Below are 22,713 nucleotides of genomic sequence, written 5' to 3'. Positions count from 1 at the left end.
GCTGGAGATGGACGACACCGAGACCGGCCTCCTCAGCGCCATCTGCCTGATCTGCGGAGGTACTGCAGCCGGGGGCCGCTCTTAGTTTAACGGTGCTACCTGGATCACATTTACATTCAGGGTGTTTAGCAGACGCTTTTATCCAAAGCGACTTACAATAAGAACATTTGTCAGAAGATAGTGAAACAATAATATATCGCTGTCGGTACAGTAAGGATGTTCATAGAACCAAGTGCCAAGCACTAACAATCACTAGGTTAACCCGTTCCCTGTATCCAACAAAGATAGCTAGGATAAGACGCTACACAATGCTAAGTACTGTTTTTAAGTGCCAGGACGTACAACATTCAATAAGTGTGTACATTAAGTGACAGGACGTACAAAATATAATAAATGCATAAGAGGGGAGGGGGGGCCGGGGGCTATGAGGCCATCTTAACAGGGCTGGGTAGGTCTGTGGTCCGTGGGCCACAGAGAGGGGGTCCAACCCGAGCTGGTCTTCACCCCTCCTGTGCCCCCCCCCCCCCCCCCCAGACCGCATGGACCTGGAGGAGCCGGCCAAGGTGGACCAGCTGCAGGAGCCGCTGCTGGAGGCGCTGAAGATCTACGCCCGCCGGCGCCGGCCCAACAAGCCCCACATGTTCCCCCGCATGCTGATGAAGGTCACCGACCTCCGGGGCATCAGCACCAAGGGTCAGTCCCCGCCCCGCACCCCCTGGGGTCACGTGACACGGCTCCGAGGGTCACGTGACCCGGCTCCGAGGGTCACGTGACCCGGCTCCGAGGGTCACGTGACCCGGTTCTGTCTGTGTGTGGTTATGTGTGTCTCTCTGTTTCCGGTGTCCCAGGTGTGTGTAGTTATGTGTCTCTGTGTCCCCGTTGTGTGTATCGATGTGTGTATAGATGTCTCTGTGTCCCTGGTGTGTGAATTAGTGTGTGTATTGATGTGTGTATCGATGTCTCTGTGTCCCTGGTGTGTGAATTAGTGTGTGTATTGATGTGTCTCTCTGTGTCCGGTGTCCCAGGAGTGTGTATGAGTGTGTGTATTGAGGTGAATCTCTGTGTCCCAGGTCTGTGTAGTTGTGTGTCTCTCTGTGTCCCAGGTGTGTGTAGTTATGTGTATAGTTATGAGTGTGTGTGTGTATTGATGTCCCTGTGTCCCAGGTGTGTGTATCAGTGTGTGTATCAGTGTGTGTATTGATGTCTCTGTGTCCCAGGTATGTTTATCAGTGTGTGTATCTGTGTCCCAGGTGTGTGTATCAGTGTGTGTATTGGTGTCTCTGTGTCCCAGGTGTGTATCAGTGTGTGTCCCTCTGTGTCCCAGGTGGGTGTATCAGTGTGTGTATTGGTGTCTCTGTGTCCCAGGTGTGTATCAGTGTGTGTCCCTCTGTGTCCCAGGTGTGTGTATTAAGGTGTGTCTCTCTGTGTCCCTCCCCAGGTGCTGAGCGGGCCATCACCCTGAAGATGGAGATCCCCGGCCCGATGCCGCCTCTGATCCGCGAGATGCTGGAGAACCCGGAGGCCTTCGAGGACAGCAGCAGCGAGTCCGGGGACAAGCCGGCCGCCAAGACCCCCGCGGACCCCCCCCCGAAGCCGTCGGCCACGGCCCCGGCCCCGCCCACGGCCCCGCCCGCCGCCCCCACCCCGACCATCAAGAAGGAGCAGGAGGAGCGCGCGACGTCGTGCTCCGCCCCCGCCGAGCAGAAGAGGAGGGAGAAGGAGGAGGGGGGGGGGGGGGACAGCGAGGAGGAGCTGTGGGGGGGGGCGGTGGCGGGGCTGCCGTGAGGTGACCCCCACTGGGGGAGAGTGTGGGTGGGGGGGGGGGGGGGGGGGGGAGAGAGAGACTTCACACGGAGATACCCCGTCCCGGGCCGGGCCGACCCAGACCCCCCCCTCTCCCCCCCCCCCCCATCCGTGTATATAGGTCAATAGGTCAGGACACACACACACACACGCCCAGCGACACACACATACACACCATATGAACAAATGAACATGAGGGAGGGAGGGGGGGGGGGGGGGGGGGGGGGCAAAGCACTAGAGCCAGTGGAGGAGCACTCGGGGGGGGGGGGGGGGGGGGGCTGCAACATCCGTACTCTGCCAAATACAAGACTGTCCGATATTGTCAGCATGGAGCCAGACCCCCCAGGGGGACTGCGGTGAGAGGGGGGGGCCGGCGGGGGGGACGCACTACCGCCACATCTGGAACACTGTCTCCTACGCCGTGTTCAGAGGGTTCACCAGCACCTCCTCTACCGGAGGCCTTTCAGGACCCGCCTTATTCCTTCATGAAAATATAAACAAGATTTTTCTATTTCTATGTTTTTTTTCTCCTTCATCATGTAGACTTTCTTCGTATGTTGATGTCCCCATGGGTGGGCGTGGCTCAGCGCTGTAACCCGTGGGTGGGCGTGGCTTAGCGTCGTCCATGTGGGTGGGCGTGGCTTAGCGTTGTCCCTGCGGGTGGGTGTGGCTTAGTGTTGTCCCCCATGGGTGGGTTTGTTTTTGCGCTGTCCCTGTGGGTGGGCGTAGCTTAGCGTTGTCCCTGTGGGTGGGCGTGGCTTAGTGGTGACCCTGTGGGTGGGCGTGGCTTGGCGTTGTCCCCCACGGAGGGATGAGGGAGGAGAGGGCATGGCCTAGCGGTGTATTTGTTTGTTTTTTGTTGTATCATTGTCATTGAGTCCTATTAACGTTTGATGGGAGAATTTTTTATTGTTACGTTATTGTTAGTATTAATTTCTCAAAGAGGCATCAGCACAGTGAGGCCGAGAGAGAGAGCGAGGCCGAGAGCGAGAGAGAGAGCCTAAACATATTGATGAATATCAGGTATGCAGTTTAGCTCAGATCTTTTCGTAGCTTGCGTGCCGGACCGCTGAACTGATAAGGCTGAAGATATGACGGTTATGAAAAAACAGGAACATTACATGTACAATAACTCAGGGTGACGGCATCGACGCGGGTGCAGTATTTAATAAACAACCAATATTTGGAGATATTCCTGCACCATTTACGATGGATTCTGGACCGACCAGGATTTGATGCGGCAGGAGACACAATCACTACACAGTATCCTTCACAGACAGCTCAACACGGCCTTACTTACAACGTTACGTTGTCTCTTAACGAGGAACCACAATCCTAGATGTGGTAACACTCCAAATCCATCATTCTGTTCACACACAGATAGACACACAATATTTGCACAATTGGTACCTCTCTATCCCGATCACAGCTTGGACGTTTTAACGGATGATTTTACAAAAACATGCTGAAGGTATAAGCTTTATTAAAATATATTGTATTTTTGTTGGTGTGAAATGAAATTCTGAAACTACGGATGCAAGATGAACACTAAGGGCCAAACGCCTGGGTAGCAGTCTGAGAGGGTTTTAAAAGCAAGACTGCTGGAAAAGGCTTAAGAGTAGAGATGGACGTGAGTTAATAGGCGAACAGCATCCCTTGACCCATCTCCCAGACGATGCATTTAGGAACCCGATGAACATTTGTGCACTTTCGTGTTCCATATTGTCAAAGTTAAAATATTTTATGATGTAAGATTTATTCTAATGCTAAGGATGTCTTTTTTCTTTCTGTTACTTGTTTTGAATTCTTTGAATATATTTGTGTTAATGTTTGATTATTACAATATATACCGTTTTTCTCGGAAGCTCGTTATTATGCAAAACCTCTGGAACTGATTATTCAGGGATCCTTTCAGCCCATGAACTCTTCACGTTGACCTTCGAAGCCAGGGCGACCCTGCAGAACCGATACCAAAGAACCGGACTCCCAAACGGTGGCTGATGCTTTATATGTTGATGAAAGTATGTCAAACTTTTGCTGGATTGTTTTGACTGTGATGTTCTTGTATTTTGATAAATAATCGATTTTTAACAGATCTTTCAACTTGTAATCTTTGTTATCCCGTAAAACAATTCAACGTAACGTGATCCAAAGACAAGTCTCCGGTCATGGCATTTATTGATCCTTATGAAAGGAGCTTCCAAACACAATGGATTAATACTCGTTCAATCTCCCTGATTTATCATCCGATCAACTCTCACTCCATACAGAATTCAACAACTCATTTCACAGGTGTACCAGAATTCACACACATGCAGAAGTCATGAGTAGCATCCTAAAAAAATACATGTTTCCAAACTCATCATATAATCTAAAAAAAAATTAAAGTTTAAAACAAGCATTATATATTACCCAACTCATCATATAATCTAAACACACATTGAAGTTGAAAACTTGTATTATAAATTACACAAAACATCATATAACCTCAACATATATTGAAGTTTAAGACATGAACCAACAACACGAGGCATGAATGTTAATCTGGAGATGTTGAGCTGGAGAAGTTATGGACCTTCTCAGTCCTTGTCTCTTTCTCTACCGTCTCTTTCTTCACGGTTAGGTGTGATGTAACACTGATCCAACTTCAAAGGTGCCCACTTATTCTACAAATTAAGTCGCACACAAATGTTCAAAAGCTCTGATAATTTGGTTTTAAGACATTCAAAGTACGAAGGTATAATATACACACTTCTACTGGCTCACTGCATCTCAGTACGCCAGAACACATGACTAGAGTAGATCCTAACGGAGTGATCAGTAACCCTCAGTTTTCAATGTCACCACAAGAGGGCGCCAGTCAATGATCTGTGGAGGGACAGAGAATAATGTGTTAAGACTCTTACAAACGGAGCTTAACATGACAAGCCTGTTTGACATTCCATGTTGTATCTTACAACAAGCTATTCTACTGTCAGTGGGGGGGGGGGGGGGGGGATTCAAACCAGTGGTTCTCCTGGTCTCTCGGGGGATCACCTCAGCAGACGAGGTGTTAAGGCGCAGCCAGCGGTCTGACTTCCTCGACCTCAGAGTCAGACTCCTGCTCTTCCATTCAGGTTCCAAGAGACACCAAAAGAGAATGACGTAAATATAACATAGTTCAGAAGAGGTGAATAACAGAGTATCAACTATTGATAACACTGAGTATTAACTATTAATTACACTGATAATTAATAACCCTAGTACTACGAGTACTAACTCTGCAGTGAGCAGCGAATTATGTGTTGTTGTGGCGCATAAATACACACACACTCACACACACACACACACACCCCCGCAGACACAGCAAAACCCACACCCACACCCAAACACACACTCACCCCACCTGTGTCTCTGCGTCGGGAGCGTTGTCCCTATCCTGGGGGTCCCCCTCCTCTCCAAGGCTCTCCGGCGTTTCGGACCCGTCCGGACTGAGCCAGCCGTCGTCGGCTGAGGGCAGAGCGGCGTTCGTTACCACCGTGTGTCTCTACCGCTCCGTGAGCTGAGGTGTCAGAGCGGGGGGGGGGGGGGGGGGGGGGTAAAACACTCACGGCGTGGGGGGATGCCCAGCCTCTGCTCCAGGTGACGCACGTAGCCTTCCAGGTCCTGCCCGCCACGACGTCAGCGGTACCGGGGGTAAGGGGTGAGTACAGGCGCCGTGTGCGAGGGATGGATTTAACGAAAGGGAGAACATTTAATGAGAAAAGGCTGAGTTGACCCGAGATGCGATCCTGCTGACCGTCACCCACCAGCCAGCTCTAAACACCTCTTTAGCATGACTTACTCTCACTCATACATAACTGTCCCAACCAACCAGCACCCTATTCACCATAGACACATATATATATAATTATATATATATAAATATATATATTGTTGTGAATTAAATTACTGGAAATTTCCCCCCACTCTGCGGTCCTCCTCAAGATTAATGGAGTTTTTTCTTGCCCTCTGGTGGGCTAGGGTGGGGGGGGGGTTGTCACACATATAAGGCCTGTTAAGCCCTTTGAGCCCATACCGCTGTGAATAAGGGCTATACAAATACAATGAATTAAAACCGAACTAAGAATCTTCAAATCAATCAGGTCTTTCATCCAAGGTTCCTGGACCCTTATAAAGCGGTGTCATAGCGGGGGGCCTTGCCTGTCTCTCTGCGTGCTGCGGCTCGCTCTCCTTCTGCATGGCCCTCAGCTGGGCCCTCAGCTCCTGCGCCTCGCGCTTCGCATCGCCCAGCGTTGCCTGCAGGGGGCAGCGATGCTGAGTTTAGATGCAACATGATAAACAACACGACCGTGTTTTCATCGGGGACCGGAGCGGGGGGGGGGAGGAATCTGAGCCGGTCTGACTGGACCGTCGTCACGCTGCGGTGATCCACATGAACGCGGTACCAGGAAATGTTTACGGCATACTTGTGTCACCCTCGTGGCTCTTCTGGCTGTTGCCAATACGCTAATGGATACCACTAGCGTATGTTTAATCACTGGGATTTCTCCATGCGTAATATGAACCAGTCAGCAGAGTTCCTGGAGGTCTAAGTGGCGTACAGCAGCTTCTATTTTAAAACCCTTGATGCGTTTACCTTCCCGGTGTTGACACCCAGCAGGATGTCAACACTGGATGTTGAATGACTCACCCTGTTGCACTCCAGGTCCGCCTCCAGCTCCTCCCTCTCCCTCCGCTCCTCCCCCAGCCAATCCTCCCGGCACTGCACCTCCCGGCTCAGCTGCGCCACCTTACTCTGCTCCACCTTCAGAGACAACAACACGTTAACACACTGCTCCACCTTACTCTGCTCCACCTTTAGAGACAACAACACGTTAACACTGCTCTGCAGAGAGACACTAAACATGTTGACCGCTCGCAGAGGCGCCGCATCCCATTAGGCATACCAGGCAACTGCCTGGGGCACCGCAATTGTTTGGGGGCCCCGGGCCACGGGGGGGGGGCCCCCTAGAGCCAAAAAAAAAAAAAAAAAATCGCTCCACCCCGTCTTTCTTCTGACAAATGTACGGATAAAAGGGTCTGCTAAACGCCCTAAATGTAAATTAAACCCTGCTGCCCCCCCCCCCCCCCCCCCCTCACCTGGGCGGCCTTGCGGTAGGCGTCCCTCTCCTGGGCCCAGCTGGCCTGGCCCTCCTTGAAGGCCAGCTCCTGCTCCGAGAGCTGCAGGGTGAGTCGTGCCGCCTGCAGCCGCGTCTGGTGCAGCTCCCCCTGGGAGGCCCCCCGCTGGAGCCCCAGCTCCCCCATCTCCCGCCGGAGACCCTCCCCCACGCGCTCGCTGGCCTCCAGGCGCTCCTGCAGCGAGCGCACCGCCGCCAGCGCCGCCTGGTGCTCCACCTGTCAGGGACACCGTCAGCGGACACCGTCAGCGGACATTACAGGTGGTGTGGGAAAATAAAGTACTTTCTCTGAGGTTTAGCTTCTCCGCCTGCGTCGCAATACGTACACTAACCAAACAGTACCTTCATCATACAATAGACTATGTATAGCTAACTTACTTATCATATAAAACATTAACTCAGGCTTATAATACAACACACCAACTATAAATTCCTTTATCAAACAATATATAACTCACACAGTACACTAAACGTGTACAATTGGTTTTAAGACTAATGGTTGAGTCTGTCTGTAGTAGTCATAGTTTTTAATGGTATTTGTAGTTTTTGAGGCTCTGTTTTGTAGTTTACTCTCTAGGTGGTTATGCTAGTTTAAAATCTGCTGCCGGGTCCTGGTCCCAACGGTGTGACCATTTCATTCGTCAACAGTTCAGCCTTCATATACCTGCACGGCCTTCCTCTTCTCCTCCTCGTACTTCAGCTGGTCACACATCTTCTTCACCCTCTCCTTCATCCTGACGGGGGAGAGGAGAAACAGTACATGACCTGGTTCTACAGAGGAGACACTAGATGAGGTACTGGAGGCCCTCGTCCCCACGGTTACCTCTCCAGCGCGGTGTCCGTCTCCCTCCCACAGTCGCTGAGCACCTGCACGTCTTCCTCCAGCTCTCTGATCCGCTGCTCGTCCTCCTCCTTCTCCAACAGCAGCTGCGTCAGCTCCGTGGACAGGCTGTCTCCCGTCTCCTGCACGTCCTGTCACACATCGGCCCGTTACCCCTCACGTGTGACGGGCCGATGCTTTCACTTTGTATGACTGATTGATTCATCCGTAGTCTAATCTGTGTGTGTGTGTGTGTCTGCGTGTCTATGTGTGTGTGTCTATCCGTCTGTGTCTTATTGTGTGTGTGTGTGTGTGTGTGTGTGTGTGTGTGTGTGTGTGTGTGTGTGTGTGTGTGTGTGTGTGTGTGTGTGTGTGTGTGTGTGTGTGTGTGTGTGTGTGTGTGTGTTTGCGCCACAGCAACACATAAACCACTGCATTCTACACACTTTTGGGCAGACTGCTCATTACTTGTGAGTCACATACAGCAACCAACATAAGGTCCCATGATTCCCTCTCCCGTGGGTCTCTCTGTACCTTGTTCCTTCCCTCCACCCTCCTCAGCTTGTCACAGCTCTGGCCCACGTCCGCTCTGAGCTCAGAGATCTCCTTCTGCAAGGCCGCCCTCTCCTGCTCCCACCCGGCCCGCTCCGTCTCGTGTCTCTGCGTCTCCTCGTCCTTGCCTCTCTGGGACAGCTCCAGCTCCAGCCTCATGCCCTGCTGGCCCTTCAGACTGTCGTCCAGCTGGCTCTGGGAAGGAGAGAGGCACGGGGAGGACCAACGGGGTTGAGGAGGATGCAGCACTGCTACACACCAGAAGATATGCCTCACTCAGTTCACTTTCTTTCACTTCATGTTGGTTTCGACCAATCGTGTCACTGGAGGCGGGGTTCGTAAGCGCTTCATTGGCCAGCAGTGAAGACAAACTCAGTCAGCTGTGTCTGTGAACGCCCAGTTAACGGTCCAACTGACCTTGAGGAGCTGAGCCTTGGGGATGACCAGGAGCATCTCCTCCTCCTCTTCGTCGCGCTCTCCTTCCTCCTCGTCGCGCTCCTCCGTCACGGTCTCCAGGTCGTCCAGCGGCTCCGGGGAGCAGAAGGTGAAGGGAGGGCTGCGGGCCCAGACGAACCCGCCCTCGTTCACGTAGACGAACTGGTACTGGGCGGGGCCAGGCCGGGGCAGGTAGAACGCTGCTCAGGAACCAGGGGACGTTCTGTTAGCTACTTGGGTCAGCTAACAGGGTGAGCTAACAGGGTGAGCTAACAGAGTGAGCTAACAGGGTCCGCTAACAGGGTGAGCTAACAGGGTCTGCTAACAGGGTCGGCTAATAGGCTGAGCTAACAGGGTGAGCTAACAGGGTAAGCTAACAGGGTCCGCTAACAGGGTCAGCTAACAGGGTGAGCTACAGGGTCGGCTAACAGGGTCGGCTAATAGGTTGAGCTAACAGGGTCAGCTAACAGTGTGAGCTAACAGGATCGGCTAACAGGGTGTGCTAACAGGGTCCGCTAACAGGGTCCGCTAACAGGGTGTGCTAACAGGGTGTGCTAACAGGGTCCGCTAACAGGGTCCGCTAACAGGGCCGGCTAACAGGGTCGGCTAACAGGGTGTGCTAACAGGGTCCGCTAACAGGTACAGTTAACAGGGTCGCTAACAGGGTCAGCTAACAAAGTCCGCTAACAAAGTCCGCTAACGGGGTCCGCTCACAGGGTCCGCTAACATCATAATGCCGTTATCAATCTATGAATCTGTGATGAATCTATTAGAAATATAATTGGCTAACCCTAACTAACAAGATAAAATAATTCATAGGCAAATAAAATAATGTTAATTTAGAGAATTAATAACTAATTGTATAATGTAAAAATAATATACTAATTATTTTTTGTAGGATTGAAAAAACCTCGTACCCTGAAAGACGGCGCAGCAGTTGTGATGGACCCCTTTAGAGCGGCCCTCAGGTACCGGAGCCCAGGTGTAGGTGTGGTAGTTCTTCACCGAGGACCAGCCCACCTGGAGACCCCCAGAAGACCACCAGGACAGTCAGACCAAAGACTCCAGAACAGTCACACCACAGCTCGGAAAAGTCAGACCACAGACCCCAAAACTGTCACACCACAGCGCTCAGAAAACAGTCAGACCACAGCTCAGAACAGTCAGACCACAGCTCAGAACAGTCAGACCACAGCTCAGAACAGTCGCAGCAGAGCTCAGAACCGTCACACCACAGAGCCCAGAACAGTCACACCACAGAGCCCAGAACATCACACCACAGGGCCCAGAACAGTCACACCACAGACCCCAGAACAGTCACACCACAGCACCAAAGACAACCAGGAGTCCTAAAGGAAGGGTTGCCTCCCTCGTGTGCTCTGCTCACCTGGAAGAGGCCGACCCAGTCCTTGGAGCTCCAGCGGTGCTGGGAGGAGACGCTGTAGTGGCAGTCCACCCTGGTCTCAGGGAAGTACGTCTGGCCCACGTTACGGAACACCACGCTGGCCGGTTCCCCCATAGTGCTGTCTGGAGGGAGAACAGCGACACGCTTTAAGGGGTTCAGGTGGCAGGCCAGCCCAGAACAGGCGGTGAAACATGACACCTAGGACTAGTATGCTGGGGGCCATGGTAGTGGGGGTCTGGGTTCCAAGGTGTTGCTAAACAACAGTCTAAAGGTTTCTGAGGGACAGGGGATATGGTCTATAGTTCAGAGGATCTACTTCCGGGAGCTTGCATCCACTCCAGTGGAAAGAAGCTGTCCTGATCTGAACTGTTCTCTGGGGGAGACCAGAGTCTGCTTCAGTGGACGGCTGTGACTCAACATCTGCTCCCTCCGGGCTGACCCCTGCATTGCCAAGTGAGTATCAATCCCTGCCAATTAATTGGTTCAATCCCTGCCCAGTAAGTATCAATCCCTGCCAATTAATTGGTTCAATCCCTGCCCAGTAAGTATCTATCCCTGCCAATAAATAGATTAAATACCTGCCCAGTAAGTATCAATCCCTACCGATAAAGTGATTCAATCCCTGCCCAGTAAGTTTATCGATCCATGTCCCGTAAGTGGATGAATCCCTGTCAGGTAAGTATCAATCCCTGTCCAGTAAGTATCAATCCCTGCCCAGTAAGCATCAATCCCTGCCCTGTTAGTGTATCAATCGCATGGCCAGTTCCCCCATGCTGCTGTCCAGAGGGAGACCACCGAGATGCTTTAACGGGTTCTGGTGGCCGGCCAGCCCAGAGCAGGCGGAGAAACATGACACTAGGGCTGCTATGCTGCCGGTCATGATGCTGGGGGTCATGTTAGTGGGGGTCTCGGTTCCAAGGTGTTGGTAAACAACGGTCTAAAGGTATCCAACGGATAGTGGATATGTTCTATTGTTCAGAGGATATGTGTCACTGCTGAATGTAACAATGGCCGTTCTTCTGGAAGGTAAAATTATTTTTAAAATAAAAATCATACCAAAAAATCCCCTAAAGCTTCACTGCAATGAATGTTCACACCTTCAACAAAATGGTTGTCTGGTGGTTGATTAAATTTCTATATTTCAAATAAAATAACATTTAAGATAAAATGTCATCATACATTATAATGTAAACTAAATATATCCTATGTAACAATAGTTCTCCTTTCTTACAATTGTGACTGACAGATTGAGCTATTAACAGAGTTGTAACTTTCATGAACAACCTTTCAGAACTTACCTGAAGAGTAGATCTTAGGGTGTCCAGAAAAGTCTGATTAAATGTTGGGCTGCATATGCCTTGGAGGTCGCATTCATATAAACTGAGCGGTCATCCGGTCAGATGAGGGACTTGTAGCATGTGGACTGTGTACCAACACAGTGCGCTCACTCTCTCATGGGTGATGTAGTCCCGCAGAACACATACATAACTCATACCAATGTGCGGCGATTCAGAGTAAAGACTACATCTCCCATTTCAGAAAGGCTCAGACATGAAACATGAATGTACTGCTATTGCTCTAGTTGTTGCACAATGTGTTTCTCAGTAGCAGCAGGGAGGCAGTATATTTACGTATTTAAAATCCCCCTGGAAAATTATTAATAGCATAAACCTGCCAGCTGTCTGAATACCAATTAATTTACTCGCACAGAAGTGTGCATGTACGTATGCATGTGGTACTTCTGTGTTGAAACCCAGAAGAAGAGACGGTGTGTGATCGTCTTACAGAGGGAATTTGGTTAAAGCATGATCATTACATAACACATATCCGATCACGTGCTAACTGTTTACGGGTCCAGGGAACGATAAACAGGTCTAGGTAAAGGGCTGGTTCATCACGCATAGGCCTGCATCCACTCCTGTAGACAAGTTGACCTGAACTGTTGTCTAGGAGACCCTGCTTTGACGGACAACCATGACATCTGATCCCTCCTGACTCCAGCACTGCCCAGTTAGTGTCAGTCCCTGCCCAGTTCGTGTAAAAATCCCCTCCCAGTAAGTATCAATCTTCGCCCAGTTAGCGTATCAATTCCCGCCCGTAGAAATCTATGAATAAATCCCTGTAGTCTGCTGTATTATAGCCGTTTATGACTTACTTTTCCCACAGATCTCCCAATAAACATTTCAGGTCCTAAAGAAACTATGAAGGTCACCTGGGCTCTTTCACCACTGACCTGCAACCACCCCATTCAGGTGAAGACATTTGTGAGAGGAGCTTTAGTCCATTACACCACAATGTCTGGACTGGATTCAGGCGGGAACGGAACAGCCAGATACTTAACCCCGGCCTGCCTCAGTTACCTTGCATTGGTGAAGCTTAACCGCGCCATTAACCAGGGATGAATTTACACATGGAGGAGGTGATGCAGGAACCAGTTTACTGAAAGCCTTCATCTTTCCAACTTTCTAGTTCAATCATGAATTGTGACGTCATGTATTTCAAAGTATCTTCCTTTGACGCTGATATTTAGAGATGCACAGCTGTTTGAAGTCTCAGAAATGAGACCTCCCCATCAGACTATGAGGATACGAAGAATAAACGTTGATAAATTCTGTATACAATGCAAAGGAAAACACTGCATGGAGTCAAGAAGAAGCCAACATATTTCATGCAAACATTTATTTTTTTACGTCAAACACTGATACTATTGAAGTATGCACTTGTACAATCATCCAATACGTTTATTTCCACTCGCAGCAAACAAGAAGCAGCAACTCGTCCCTGGAGGATCCACAACCCTATGCAGACTGGGCCTTGGTGTCCACCAGCGAATGTCGACTCTGAAAGGTCCGATGTTGACGGCACCATAGCAGACTTCATGTCACGGGTCCAACTCAGCGGAGGTCCAAAACCTACGACTTCAGGTTCAACACATGAAATGCACCCTTTTCTTTCCATGGACCATGTTCCCCCACCCACCTGGTGAAGCTACGACCGGCCAGGTACCTGCTGGCTCAGGACACAAGGAACAAGACTACATTTAGCAGTGTGTTGATGTACTTTTCGGCAACTCCGTATTCTTACATTTACAAGAGAATACAAAAACAAGCCGACGACTCACGTGGGTTTCTTCCCATTAGAAGGCGAACTGAAAGCTCCCTGCTATATTAACTACCAGTCTCTTCTGTGACCAGCTAGTACAGCTCAAGATGAGCCTTAAGTGTCAGTGCAACACACTGGTCCGCCTGTAGCAGCTGCTCAATCAACATCATCAACTTCCGGCTGGGAGTAGACTACCATAGCCACTACCCAAACCCATCATTGATCACTTGGTACCACCAGGTTGGGGATAAACTAGACCGTCTTAACACAAGCAGTCACTGCCACACCTGCAGATGACTCGTGTAGTCTACGCACTTGGAAATTGTGCATTGATGCATCAATTTCTATTCGGCACTCTAAAGGGGTAAACTTGAACCAAGACCAATCCTGAACCTATACCTAGTGAAGGAGAAGGTTTGTTAATAAATACGAGTGTAGTTAGTCTCAAAAAGAGCCACATTCTATCAAGCAGAGAAATGTAACAATTTGTTTTCCAGCAGCAATAGACTGACCAAAGGGTCAAAGGTTGAAACACAAAATGGCATCATCATACTTTAGACATACCGTTTGAGGAGAAGTTGAAGTCTTGCTCATCAGGGGTATAAATGCTCAGGATACTGACGGTACCATCAATGAGGAACGCCTTCATTATTTGATATTGGGCTAACTTAACAGAAACATGAATTTCCAAAGTCGCAATGCTTAGCAAATCAAGTAGATTGTAGCTTAAAATAACCTGGACATTTATTCAATGCAGATTCTAAATCTGCAAATGTTACCAATAAATGCTGCCCAGCCCGAACCCCACTCCTTGTTTACAAGCATCTTCATGATGAAGTCTAGCATGAGCCATGCCTGGTAAAAACCACATGCATGAAGGTCAATACATTAAGTCTTACCATCAAGATACTCAGTTCATCTCTTAATAATGTTCACTTGCCTTTATGGTACAAATCTTCCAATATGCAAATTACACACAGAACTTCGAAGTGAAATGTACTGAAGCAGCTGAATTTGCCAGTGAGGATGATTTTGGTAAATAAAGTAATTTCTAAAAGACATGCCATCAGTCTACTAATACACAACTAGAAATGCACAGCACTCACTTTTAAACCTATTAGAACACAAATCTCATGACCGTTGCGTTGGACTAGTGATGCCTTCCTCACAAACCAGTCAGTCAGCGGCCTGTACAAACAGCCCTGCCAGCAGGACAGCCAATCAAATGCAGAAGTAGGCACAGAATTAAATGCAGCCTTGCACAGGATGTCCTATATCCAGTGGAGCTTGTGATCAGAGCTTGACAAGTTGTTTAGAACACCAAAATATGTTGAGACTTGTCAGAGGGAAGCTGTCAACATTTGTCCGGTTGACATTCCTGGTTGATTTCAAAGTTACGACAATTTCTCCTGGATCCAATTCTTCCCACCATCGCCGGCCCCTCAACCATCGGCGGCCCCTCAATCACCGTGGCCACAGGTCTCCCAACCACCGTGGCCACAGGTCTCCCAACCACCGTGGCCACAGGTCTCCCAACCACCGTGGCCACAAGTCTCCCAACCACCGTGGCCACAAGTCTCCCAACCACCGTGGCCACAGGTCTCCCAACCACCGTGGCCACAGGTCTCCCAACCACCGTGGCCACAGGTCTCCCAACCACCGTGGCCACAGGTCTCACAACCACCGTGGCCACAGGTCTCACAACCATCGTGGCCACAGGTCCCACAACCATCGTGGCCACAGGTCCCACAACCATCGTGGCCACAGGTCCCACAACCATCGTGGCCACAGGTCCCACAACCATCGTGGCCACAGGTTTCCGACCATCGTTGTGACAGACGTTATGGGGGGGCCAAAGGGGCCCCCCCATAAGTCAAGTCAGGCACAGTGTAGAGAACAAAATCCACAACACTGAAAACATTACAATCAGCAAGGCCATGTTCACCAACAGTGGTAGTAGCATGTTGAAGTTTGCGGGGGGGAAGTAGGACTAATTTCACATTAATATAATATAGAAGCTTAAAATAATATTATTTTAAGCTTCTGCAATTACGTAAACCTGAAAGTTTACAATTAAGCTTTTACATCAAAATAAAATCTGAATTCAGCAGAGAGGCTTTAAGCCCATGTATGCGGTTTAGTAATCCACAACACGGCTCACCGGAAGCCAACAGCCCAAACAAATCAATTAAACTTCACCCAGGTCATAACTTCAACAAGCTAATAAGGAATAGTATTGGCTTGCTCACTGCGGTGTCAGTTGTTGAAGACTCCGCTGGTGACCACGTGGTCCGGCTTGTTGAGTCAGAAGAACCGCGTCAGGTTCCATGGAGGTTACAGGGTCTCGAGTTTGGTAGTGATAAAAAAAAAGTATAAAAATACCAGCTAGAGACCAAGCTTGCAGCTGGTTTGCCACCGTCCAAGGCAAAAAAATAAAAGAAACACAACACCACGTGTTTGCCTTAATATAGGGGTGAGTGACAAACCTGAACTTAATTAGGAGCTAATGAGATAGACTGCGCTGTGATTGGCCACAGAGAACGCGCTGTGATTGGCCCCAGAGAATGGGCTGTGATTGGCCACAGAGAACGCGCTGTGATTGGACATGAGACATTGCAGAGATAGGCCTACCTATCATCATTGGTGGAACATTTGATGATGAATAATGGCTTGCTTTAATTATGATAAACTCTTTCCCATCGGTATTGGATATCCATGTCCTTCTGACCAGCTGCCTGAAGATTATTTGACCTCAACAAACCTTTTAATCACATTCATCCTTAGTGACTCATTAAGTAAATTATTAATATTATTAACCGTGTATGAGATCTGATTTACACTGTAGCGGGTTTTGCAATCGATCGTCAACTGTATTCAAATCATTTTGAAAATATTTTATTTAAAATAAAGAAAGCAACAAAACATGATAACTTTCTTGACAACGTTTTTAAATACGTTGAATAGTATTAAATTGTGAAAACAAAAAGTGTATTGTGTTCAGCACAAGGAGGAAATGAATTAAATATGGTCTTTGAGAAAACCCATGGAGTGGTTTTTCCCGTTAGTGTAAAAGCAGAACTATTGTCATTTAGGAGACAATGTCCTAGAGAGCGACTGGGATCTCCTCATGATGCCTACTGGGGGATACTGGGCATCAAACACAGTAAATAATGGCTGTTCCTTTTCACCTAAAATGAATAAAACATAAAAAGGTACATGTTGGTACTACCTCTCTTCAAGGCATCGAGATGATGCACATATTGCAAAAAAACCCCAGCTCTTTGGAAGATTAGTGTTCCTATACCCATGATTTAAGAAAGCAGTCTTTCAGTGACTTTTAAATCCCTTTGAATGCAAAGGAAAACCCTGCAGGTTTATGCTAGCTGAGCATAAGATTTACAGTGCAGATGCGATTCCAAATAAATATCTGAAAATGCTCCCCTGATATATATTAATAAAGCGATAACTGTCTTTCCATTAGTGTCAGAAATCAAGATAGATTAAGCTAAAAAGAAGGCTTTCCAGAAGGCTTTTTCCCCTCAGCTATTGGGGAATAAAACAGCTAACTGGTCCCAGTGCAGTGAGTTCAACATCCACCATGACGAGGCGGTTCTCACTGGTCCCAGTGCTTTGAGTTCAACATCCACCACGACGAGGCGGTTCTCACTGCAGGTACACTTGGCCCAGGGTCACTCGTTCCTCAAAAGAGCAAGGACACCCAGTTCCTCCAGCGTAACCATAGCAACCTCTGCCCAGCCCTTATTGGCTTGAGGGTTCCTGGGGGAGGGATGCATGATCCCCTCCACCCTCACGTCGCCCATACCGGCGGCAGCCAGAGCTTTCCTCGCCCGGTGCTCCGCCACCCGTCCCACGCCGATCACCATGGTGACCCCCAGCGCCCGGACCGCCTGGCACAGCGCCGCGTCACACAGCGCCAGCAGGTCGTTGCGCTCCCCCACCGCCAGCTCCGGGGGCGTGAGGTTCTTGCCGCTCTCAGCCATGAACATGAGCGGGCACAGGTTGTGCACAAAGCAGTGGCGGAAGAACCGCTCCGGCTCCACGCAGAGCTGCCGGAAGAGGCCCCAGAAGCGGGCCCCGCTCACTTCGCTCTTGGTGCTGGCCAACCCTGTGATGAGTCTCTTGGGGTGCTCCTCCGCGGGACGCCCCACCTCGCCCGTGATCCCGAACCAGTCGCGCACCACGTTGACCTCCCCGAACGGGACCTGGAGAAGGGAATAAAAAAATTACATTTGAATTTAGGGGATTTTATCAAAAGCGACTTACAACGGTTCATGCACACATTCACTCCCCGACGGCGTAGTCAACGATACAAGGCGACAGCCAACTCGCCAAGTCAGGGTGAGGCGTCTTACTCAGAGACACCTCGACACTCAACTAGGAGGAGCCGGGGATCGAACTAGCAACCTCCAGGTTACCTGTCAACACGCTGTACCTACTGAGCTACTGCCGGACGAAAACACTGCACTTTTCAAGTTTGGTGCTTAACTTGAAGTCGACAGCTGGAGCCTAACTATAGGCTACGCGTTCATATTAACATAAACTATCTATGTATCACGGAATTCCTGCAAAACAGTCAATGGTGTGGTTAACTTAATATACTCAATATATACTTCCTCACCCCCGTCTGCGCCATGCCAAAAGGTCCGGGGTTCATCCCCAGGAACAGGACACTCTGGCCCCCCCGACAGAACTTCTGGACGAAGGCTTGGTGCGGCTCCCAGGCGTACTGCAGCGGGCGGTACACGTACCGCACCGGGTGGCCGAACCCCAGCCGGTCGAGGTCCGCGTTCAGCCGCAGCTCAACCTCCAGAAAGGCTCTAGCGCTCATGTTGTTGGTGGGTTTACAAATATGGGACAGGCTTTCGTTTTCCTCCCCGTGACCGGGAGGTTAATTTCTGGGCTTTTCCCCGTGGTTCATTGTTAGCTGTCCAGTTATAATTACCCTGCATTAAAAGACAAGGTACGATGAATCTTCACCTGTCAGTCGGGCTAAATTCTCTGATTTCAGCCATTTGCAGAGGATCTGGTTGTGTTCCTTTGTGTTCTTCTTCGGGCAGCCTTAGAAACGCGTGCTTTACCGCCCCCTGGTGGACACTCACCGACCTGGCTGGACTCATGCGGCCCGCCAAGCTTTAATCGGTGGCTCTCATCGCAGCCAGCGGGTGATTCTAGGTTCTGACTTTTGGGGGGGCTCAGCCCCAGGAAGCCCCAGGGGTATATGAAGTATATAAGGGGGGGGGGGGGGGGGGGGGGGTTGAATATCGTAGATGTGATTTCCTGCATTCTGCTACATTTTAGGGTGACCTGATCCTAAATTTATTCTGGTGGGGGGTAAATCGATCTATTTATCTATCAATCCAACACATTGTATATTTTTGAACAGTCTTGCTGGTTTATTGTCAGAAAAGCACAAACCTTTTGTAACCGTTTGACCTCAGATAAACTCATAATACCAATTAGTATTTCATCCAAGAGGAAAGGATTAAACACATTGTGGCTAGTCTCTAGCTCTTAAAAAAGAAATAAATTGTTTAAAACGTAACCTTTTTATCTGAGTTAGACAACACTTTTGTAAATGTAGTATTATGTAGTATTATATTATCCATGATTTTTATTTTGTCCTGTCCAACCTTTATTTTCTTAGTTACTATTCTGTTGTATGTCTAAGCCAATAGCTGGCAGTGTCATCTAAATAATGCGGTTCTGAACCACTAACGTGGTGAAAGGAAAAAATACTGTTTGGAAGAAGGAATAATCAAATGGATGTGAATTGTAATCACAAATTTGAGGTATATTAAATTTCCTTTGTGCAAGTTTCCCTCCAAAATGACCATATTTTCCCCTTTTTTTTATTTACACAGTTTCTTGAACACACTGGTACAACATGTACTAGATTAATAATATGAGAAACAGACCACTATTTCGGGAGCACTAAATTATATCGCCTCACTTTCATGGACCCATACAGTTTTATAAATTGTATCAACATACATTTTTATAAAACTTGTGATGCAAAAAAATCAACAATGCAACATGATAGCCTAATACTATGAGAAACAGACCACTATTTCGGTAGCACTAAACTATGTTGTCTCACTTTCAGGGACCCATGCATTTTTATAAAACTTTCGATGCAAAATAAATCTTGTTCTGATGCAAAAGAAAAAGGGTGATATTTTTCAGTTTAAAAAAACCCGCTGGCATTATTTTATCAGCTGAGGGCGTTTTCATTGCCATAGCAACGTGAGCTTATCAAGTACAGCATGTTCTAGACCAGTGGTTTTCAATTATTTTCTGTCATTCCCACTATAGGAGGCAATAGCCTACTATATTGAGAACCTGCTTATATTTATATATTTATCTGTACAAAACAACTGTATGAGTTGCTTGCACCAGCATTGTGCATACAATCACCTTATTATCAAATAGATTCATAAAATTAGCGGAGATAACATCTGCAACAACTTAAAACAATTTCCAAGTTCAGCTTATTTACTAAATTTGTAACGTTTGAACAAGACAGCTAAGTCTGTCTGAATCTCAAAACAGAGAAACAAGAGCAAATGATTCACTGAGGTTTGCATTTAATTCAAAATATTTTTAAACAGTAAAAATTGGTCACTTGTCAGCTTCACCAGCTTATTCCTTTTCAAAAAAAATAATATATGTTAATCTTTCAAGCATGAATAAAGACACCAAGTCCCTCTGTCATGACTTTGTAAGATCAAAATTCTGGTAAAACTTCTGACCCTTGGTATTATGTTTATTTAAAATTCAAATAAAATAAAATAAGTAAAATAAATAAGACACTAAGTCCCCTCTGCCGTTTGCGCCCCCCCTCTGACACCTTTTATCAGCTGAGGGCGTTTTCTTGAGTCTCATGTATTAGAACATGTTGTAGGCCTACTCGTTGATTAGCTCACGTTGTTATGGCAATGAATTAGCCCTCAGCTGATAAAATAATGAAACTGAAAATTAGCACCCATGTCAACTTTTTCTGCTCCCTGCACCTTATCATGCTTATCATGCTGCGCAGCATTACAAGCCTCTGCCGACTAAAACATGAATTAATTTAAGAAGAGGCATAGATAGAATCGCCTTGTGGTCAACTGTCATTTAATAGACATCTGACAGATTATGACAAGGTTTTGAAATAATAATAATTATTATTACCTGGTCATGTTATAACACAGCTGGAAATCGTGGATTTTCTGATAAAGACTAGCTAGCCTCTTGGACAGACGCAACAGCAGAAACTATGTTAGGTGCTTCTCATGATGCCTACTGATGGATACTGGGCATTGAACCCAGTAAATGATCAGTTTCTTTTCGCCTAAAATAAATAAAACATAAAAAGGTACATGTTGGTACTACCGCTCTTCAAGGCATTGAGATGATGCACATATTGCAAAGAAAACCGCTCTTTGGAAGATTATTGTTCCTATACCCATGATTTAAGAAATTGGTCTTTCAATGACTTTAAAATCCCTTTGAATGCAAAGGAAAACCCTGCAGGTTTATGCTACCTGAGCATAAGATTTACAGTGCAGATGCGATCCTAAATAAATAGGCCTATCTGAAAATGCTCCATTGATATATATTAAGTTTACTAGTGTCAGAAATAAAGATAGAATAAGTTAAAAAAAAAAAATAAGGCTCTCCAGAAGAGCTCAGCTATTGTGGAATAAAACAGCTCACTGGCCCCAGTGCAGTGAGTCCAACATCCTCATGATGAGACAGCAGGTACACTCGGACAGTCACTGGTCCGTCAAGAGAGAGAGGACATCCAGTTTCTCCAGCGTAACCATAGCAACCTCTGCCCAGCCCTTATTGGCTTGAGGGTTACTGGGGGAGGGATGCATGAGCCACTCCACCCTCACGTCGTCCATACCGGCGGCCGCCAGAGCTTTCCTCGCCCGTTTCTCCGCCAACCGTCCGACGCCGATCACCGTGGTGACCCCCAGCACCCGGACAATCTGGCACAGCGCCGCGTCACACTTCGCCAGCAGGGCGTTGCGCTCCTCCACCGCTAGCTCCGGGGGCGTGACGTTCTTGCCGCTCTCAGCCATGAACGATAGCGGGCACAGGTTGTGCACATAGCAGTGGCGGAAGAACCGCTCCGGCTCCCGGCAGAGCTGCCGGAAGAGGCCCCAGAAGCGGGCTCCGCTCACTTCGCTCCTGGTGATGGCGAACCCTCTGACGGGTTTCTTGGGGTGCTCCTCCGCGGGACGCCCCACCTCGCCAGTGATCCCGAACCAGTCGCGCACCACTTTGACCTCCCCGAACGGGACCTGTAGAAGGGAATAAAAACATTATATTTAGAAGATTTTATAAAATCTTCTAAATATAATGACGGAGACAACGATGCAAGGTGACAGCCAGCTCGTCGCGACTAATGAGGGTGAGGCGACATGAGTCAGGGACATCTCGACACTCGCGAGGAGGAGCCGGGGATCGAACTAGCAACCTTCCGGTTACCAGTCAACCCGCTCTACCTGCTGAGCTACTGCCGTCCGAAAACATTGATCTTATAAATGTGTTAATTAAACTGACTTAAATATCTATGTATCACGAAATTCCCGCAAAACATTGAATGATGTGGTGAAAATCCTCACCCCCGTCTGCGTCATGCCGAAAGGTCCGGGGTTCATCCCCAGGAAAAGGAAACTCTGGCCTCCCCGACAGAACTTCTGGACGAAGGCTTTGTGCGGCTCCCAGGCGTAATGCAACGGGCGGTACACGTACCGTACCGGGGAGCCGAACACCAACTGGTCGAGCTCCGCGTTCAGCCGCAGCTCAATCTCCAGAAACTCGTTGGCCGTCATGTTGTTGTGTCTGAAGGTTTAGAAATAAGGTTTCGTTTCCTCTCCGTGACCGGGAGGTTCATTTCTGGGCGTTTCCCTGTGGTAGCTGTTCGGATTATAATTACCCTTCATTAAAATACCAGGTAGGATGATCCTTCACCTGTCAGTCCGGGGGCCTCTACGAATAGTCAAAACTCCTAACCTATATGCCTCAATTACTTAACCTTTGTGGAAAAAGTCATCGGGTCAAGGAGCGATGAAAAGGTGCTTCCTTTCGAACACAGGAAAAGACAGCAATGTTTAAAAATTAATTCGACTCCACTTTTCCCAACCGAAGTCATTGCACGACGGGGAGTATTGCTGACCTCTAGCGTCTCTAGGGTGTAACTACAGTTTTCCGAAGTTGGACTACAACAAGCGCTCTTTTAATCCATGCGTTCTTGTATTGATTTCAATCAGGTTGTCGCCAGCAGTGAGAATCACTTAGGTCGGACTTGGCCAAACTGGGAATATTTTAGGCCACTTGAATCCCAATTCACATGTGAAAAAAAAATGCTCAATTTATGTTGATGTTGGAATTAACTTCCCCCAGTAGTCTCTTAAATGTGAAGT

At 48.2% G+C, this 22,713-nt stretch overlaps 3 protein-coding genes across 13 annotated transcripts in view; 1 reads left to right on the top strand and 2 right to left on the bottom strand.

The window, feature by feature from the left end:
- Positions 1-2,449, top strand: part of LOC115557094 (retinoic acid receptor gamma-A) — a gene marked incomplete at its 5' end in the record, with an annotated part of 5,289 nt that extends 2,840 nt beyond the window's left edge. Inside the window, 4 exon segments of the mRNA XM_030374679.1 lie at positions 1-59; positions 535-693; positions 1,439-1,741; positions 2,421-2,449. The exon segment at positions 1-59 is cut by the window's left edge and continues 146 nt beyond it. Coding sequence (XP_030230539.1) covers positions 1-59; positions 535-693; positions 1,439-1,741; positions 2,421-2,449 — 550 coding nt within the window.
- Positions 2,450-3,952: 1,503 nt separating this feature from the next.
- calcoco1b (calcium binding and coiled-coil domain 1b) lies at positions 3,953-11,630 on the bottom strand. 9 transcript variants are annotated; one of them, XM_030375756.1, is made up of 14 exons: positions 11,473-11,630; positions 10,157-10,296; positions 9,687-9,789; positions 8,752-8,969; positions 8,317-8,529; positions 7,786-7,934; positions 7,627-7,696; positions 6,925-7,179; positions 6,476-6,589; positions 5,986-6,081; positions 5,394-5,448; positions 5,184-5,292; positions 4,809-4,903; positions 3,953-4,671 (listed from the first exon to the last, which is right to left on the bottom strand). In XM_030375756.1, the coding sequence occupies exons 2-14, from the start codon at positions 10,286-10,288 to the stop codon at positions 4,664-4,666; spliced, it is 1,617 nt and encodes a 538-aa protein (XP_030231616.1). In that variant the 5' UTR covers positions 10,289-10,296; positions 11,473-11,630; the 3' UTR covers positions 3,953-4,663. The 9 variants fall into 9 exon arrangements, with proteins under 9 accessions (XP_030231616.1, XP_030231612.1, XP_030231615.1 ...); XM_030375752.1 differs by having other exon boundaries at positions 4,809-4,923; positions 5,189-5,292; XM_030375755.1 differs by having other exon boundaries at positions 4,809-4,908; positions 5,189-5,292.
- A 4,519-nt stretch (positions 11,631-16,149) lies between these two features.
- On the bottom strand, positions 16,150-22,458 carry LOC115557702 (single-strand selective monofunctional uracil DNA glycosylase). Of its 3 annotated transcripts, none has more exons than XM_030375760.1 (2): positions 21,913-22,458; positions 16,150-17,499 (listed from the first exon to the last, which is right to left on the bottom strand). In XM_030375760.1, the coding sequence occupies exons 1-2, from the start codon at positions 22,120-22,122 to the stop codon at positions 16,966-16,968; spliced, it is 744 nt and encodes a 247-aa protein (XP_030231620.1). In that variant the 5' UTR covers positions 22,123-22,458; the 3' UTR covers positions 16,150-16,965. The 3 variants fall into 3 exon arrangements, with proteins under 3 accessions (XP_030231620.1, XP_030231619.1, XP_030231621.1); XM_030375759.1 differs by lacking the exon at positions 21,913-22,458 and adding an exon at positions 17,916-18,361; XM_030375761.1 differs by lacking the exon at positions 16,150-17,499 and adding an exon at positions 20,480-21,588.
- Between the last annotated feature and the right edge of the window lie 255 nt (positions 22,459-22,713).

The sequence above is a fragment of the Gadus morhua genome, chromosome 13 (assembly GCF_902167405.1).
Source record: "Gadus morhua chromosome 13, gadMor3.0, whole genome shotgun sequence".
NCBI classification, from domain to species: domain Eukaryota; kingdom Metazoa; phylum Chordata; class Actinopteri; order Gadiformes; family Gadidae; genus Gadus; species Gadus morhua.
The sequence above is the reverse complement of the archived record's forward strand: the minus strand, read 5'-3'. Positions and strand labels throughout refer to the sequence as shown.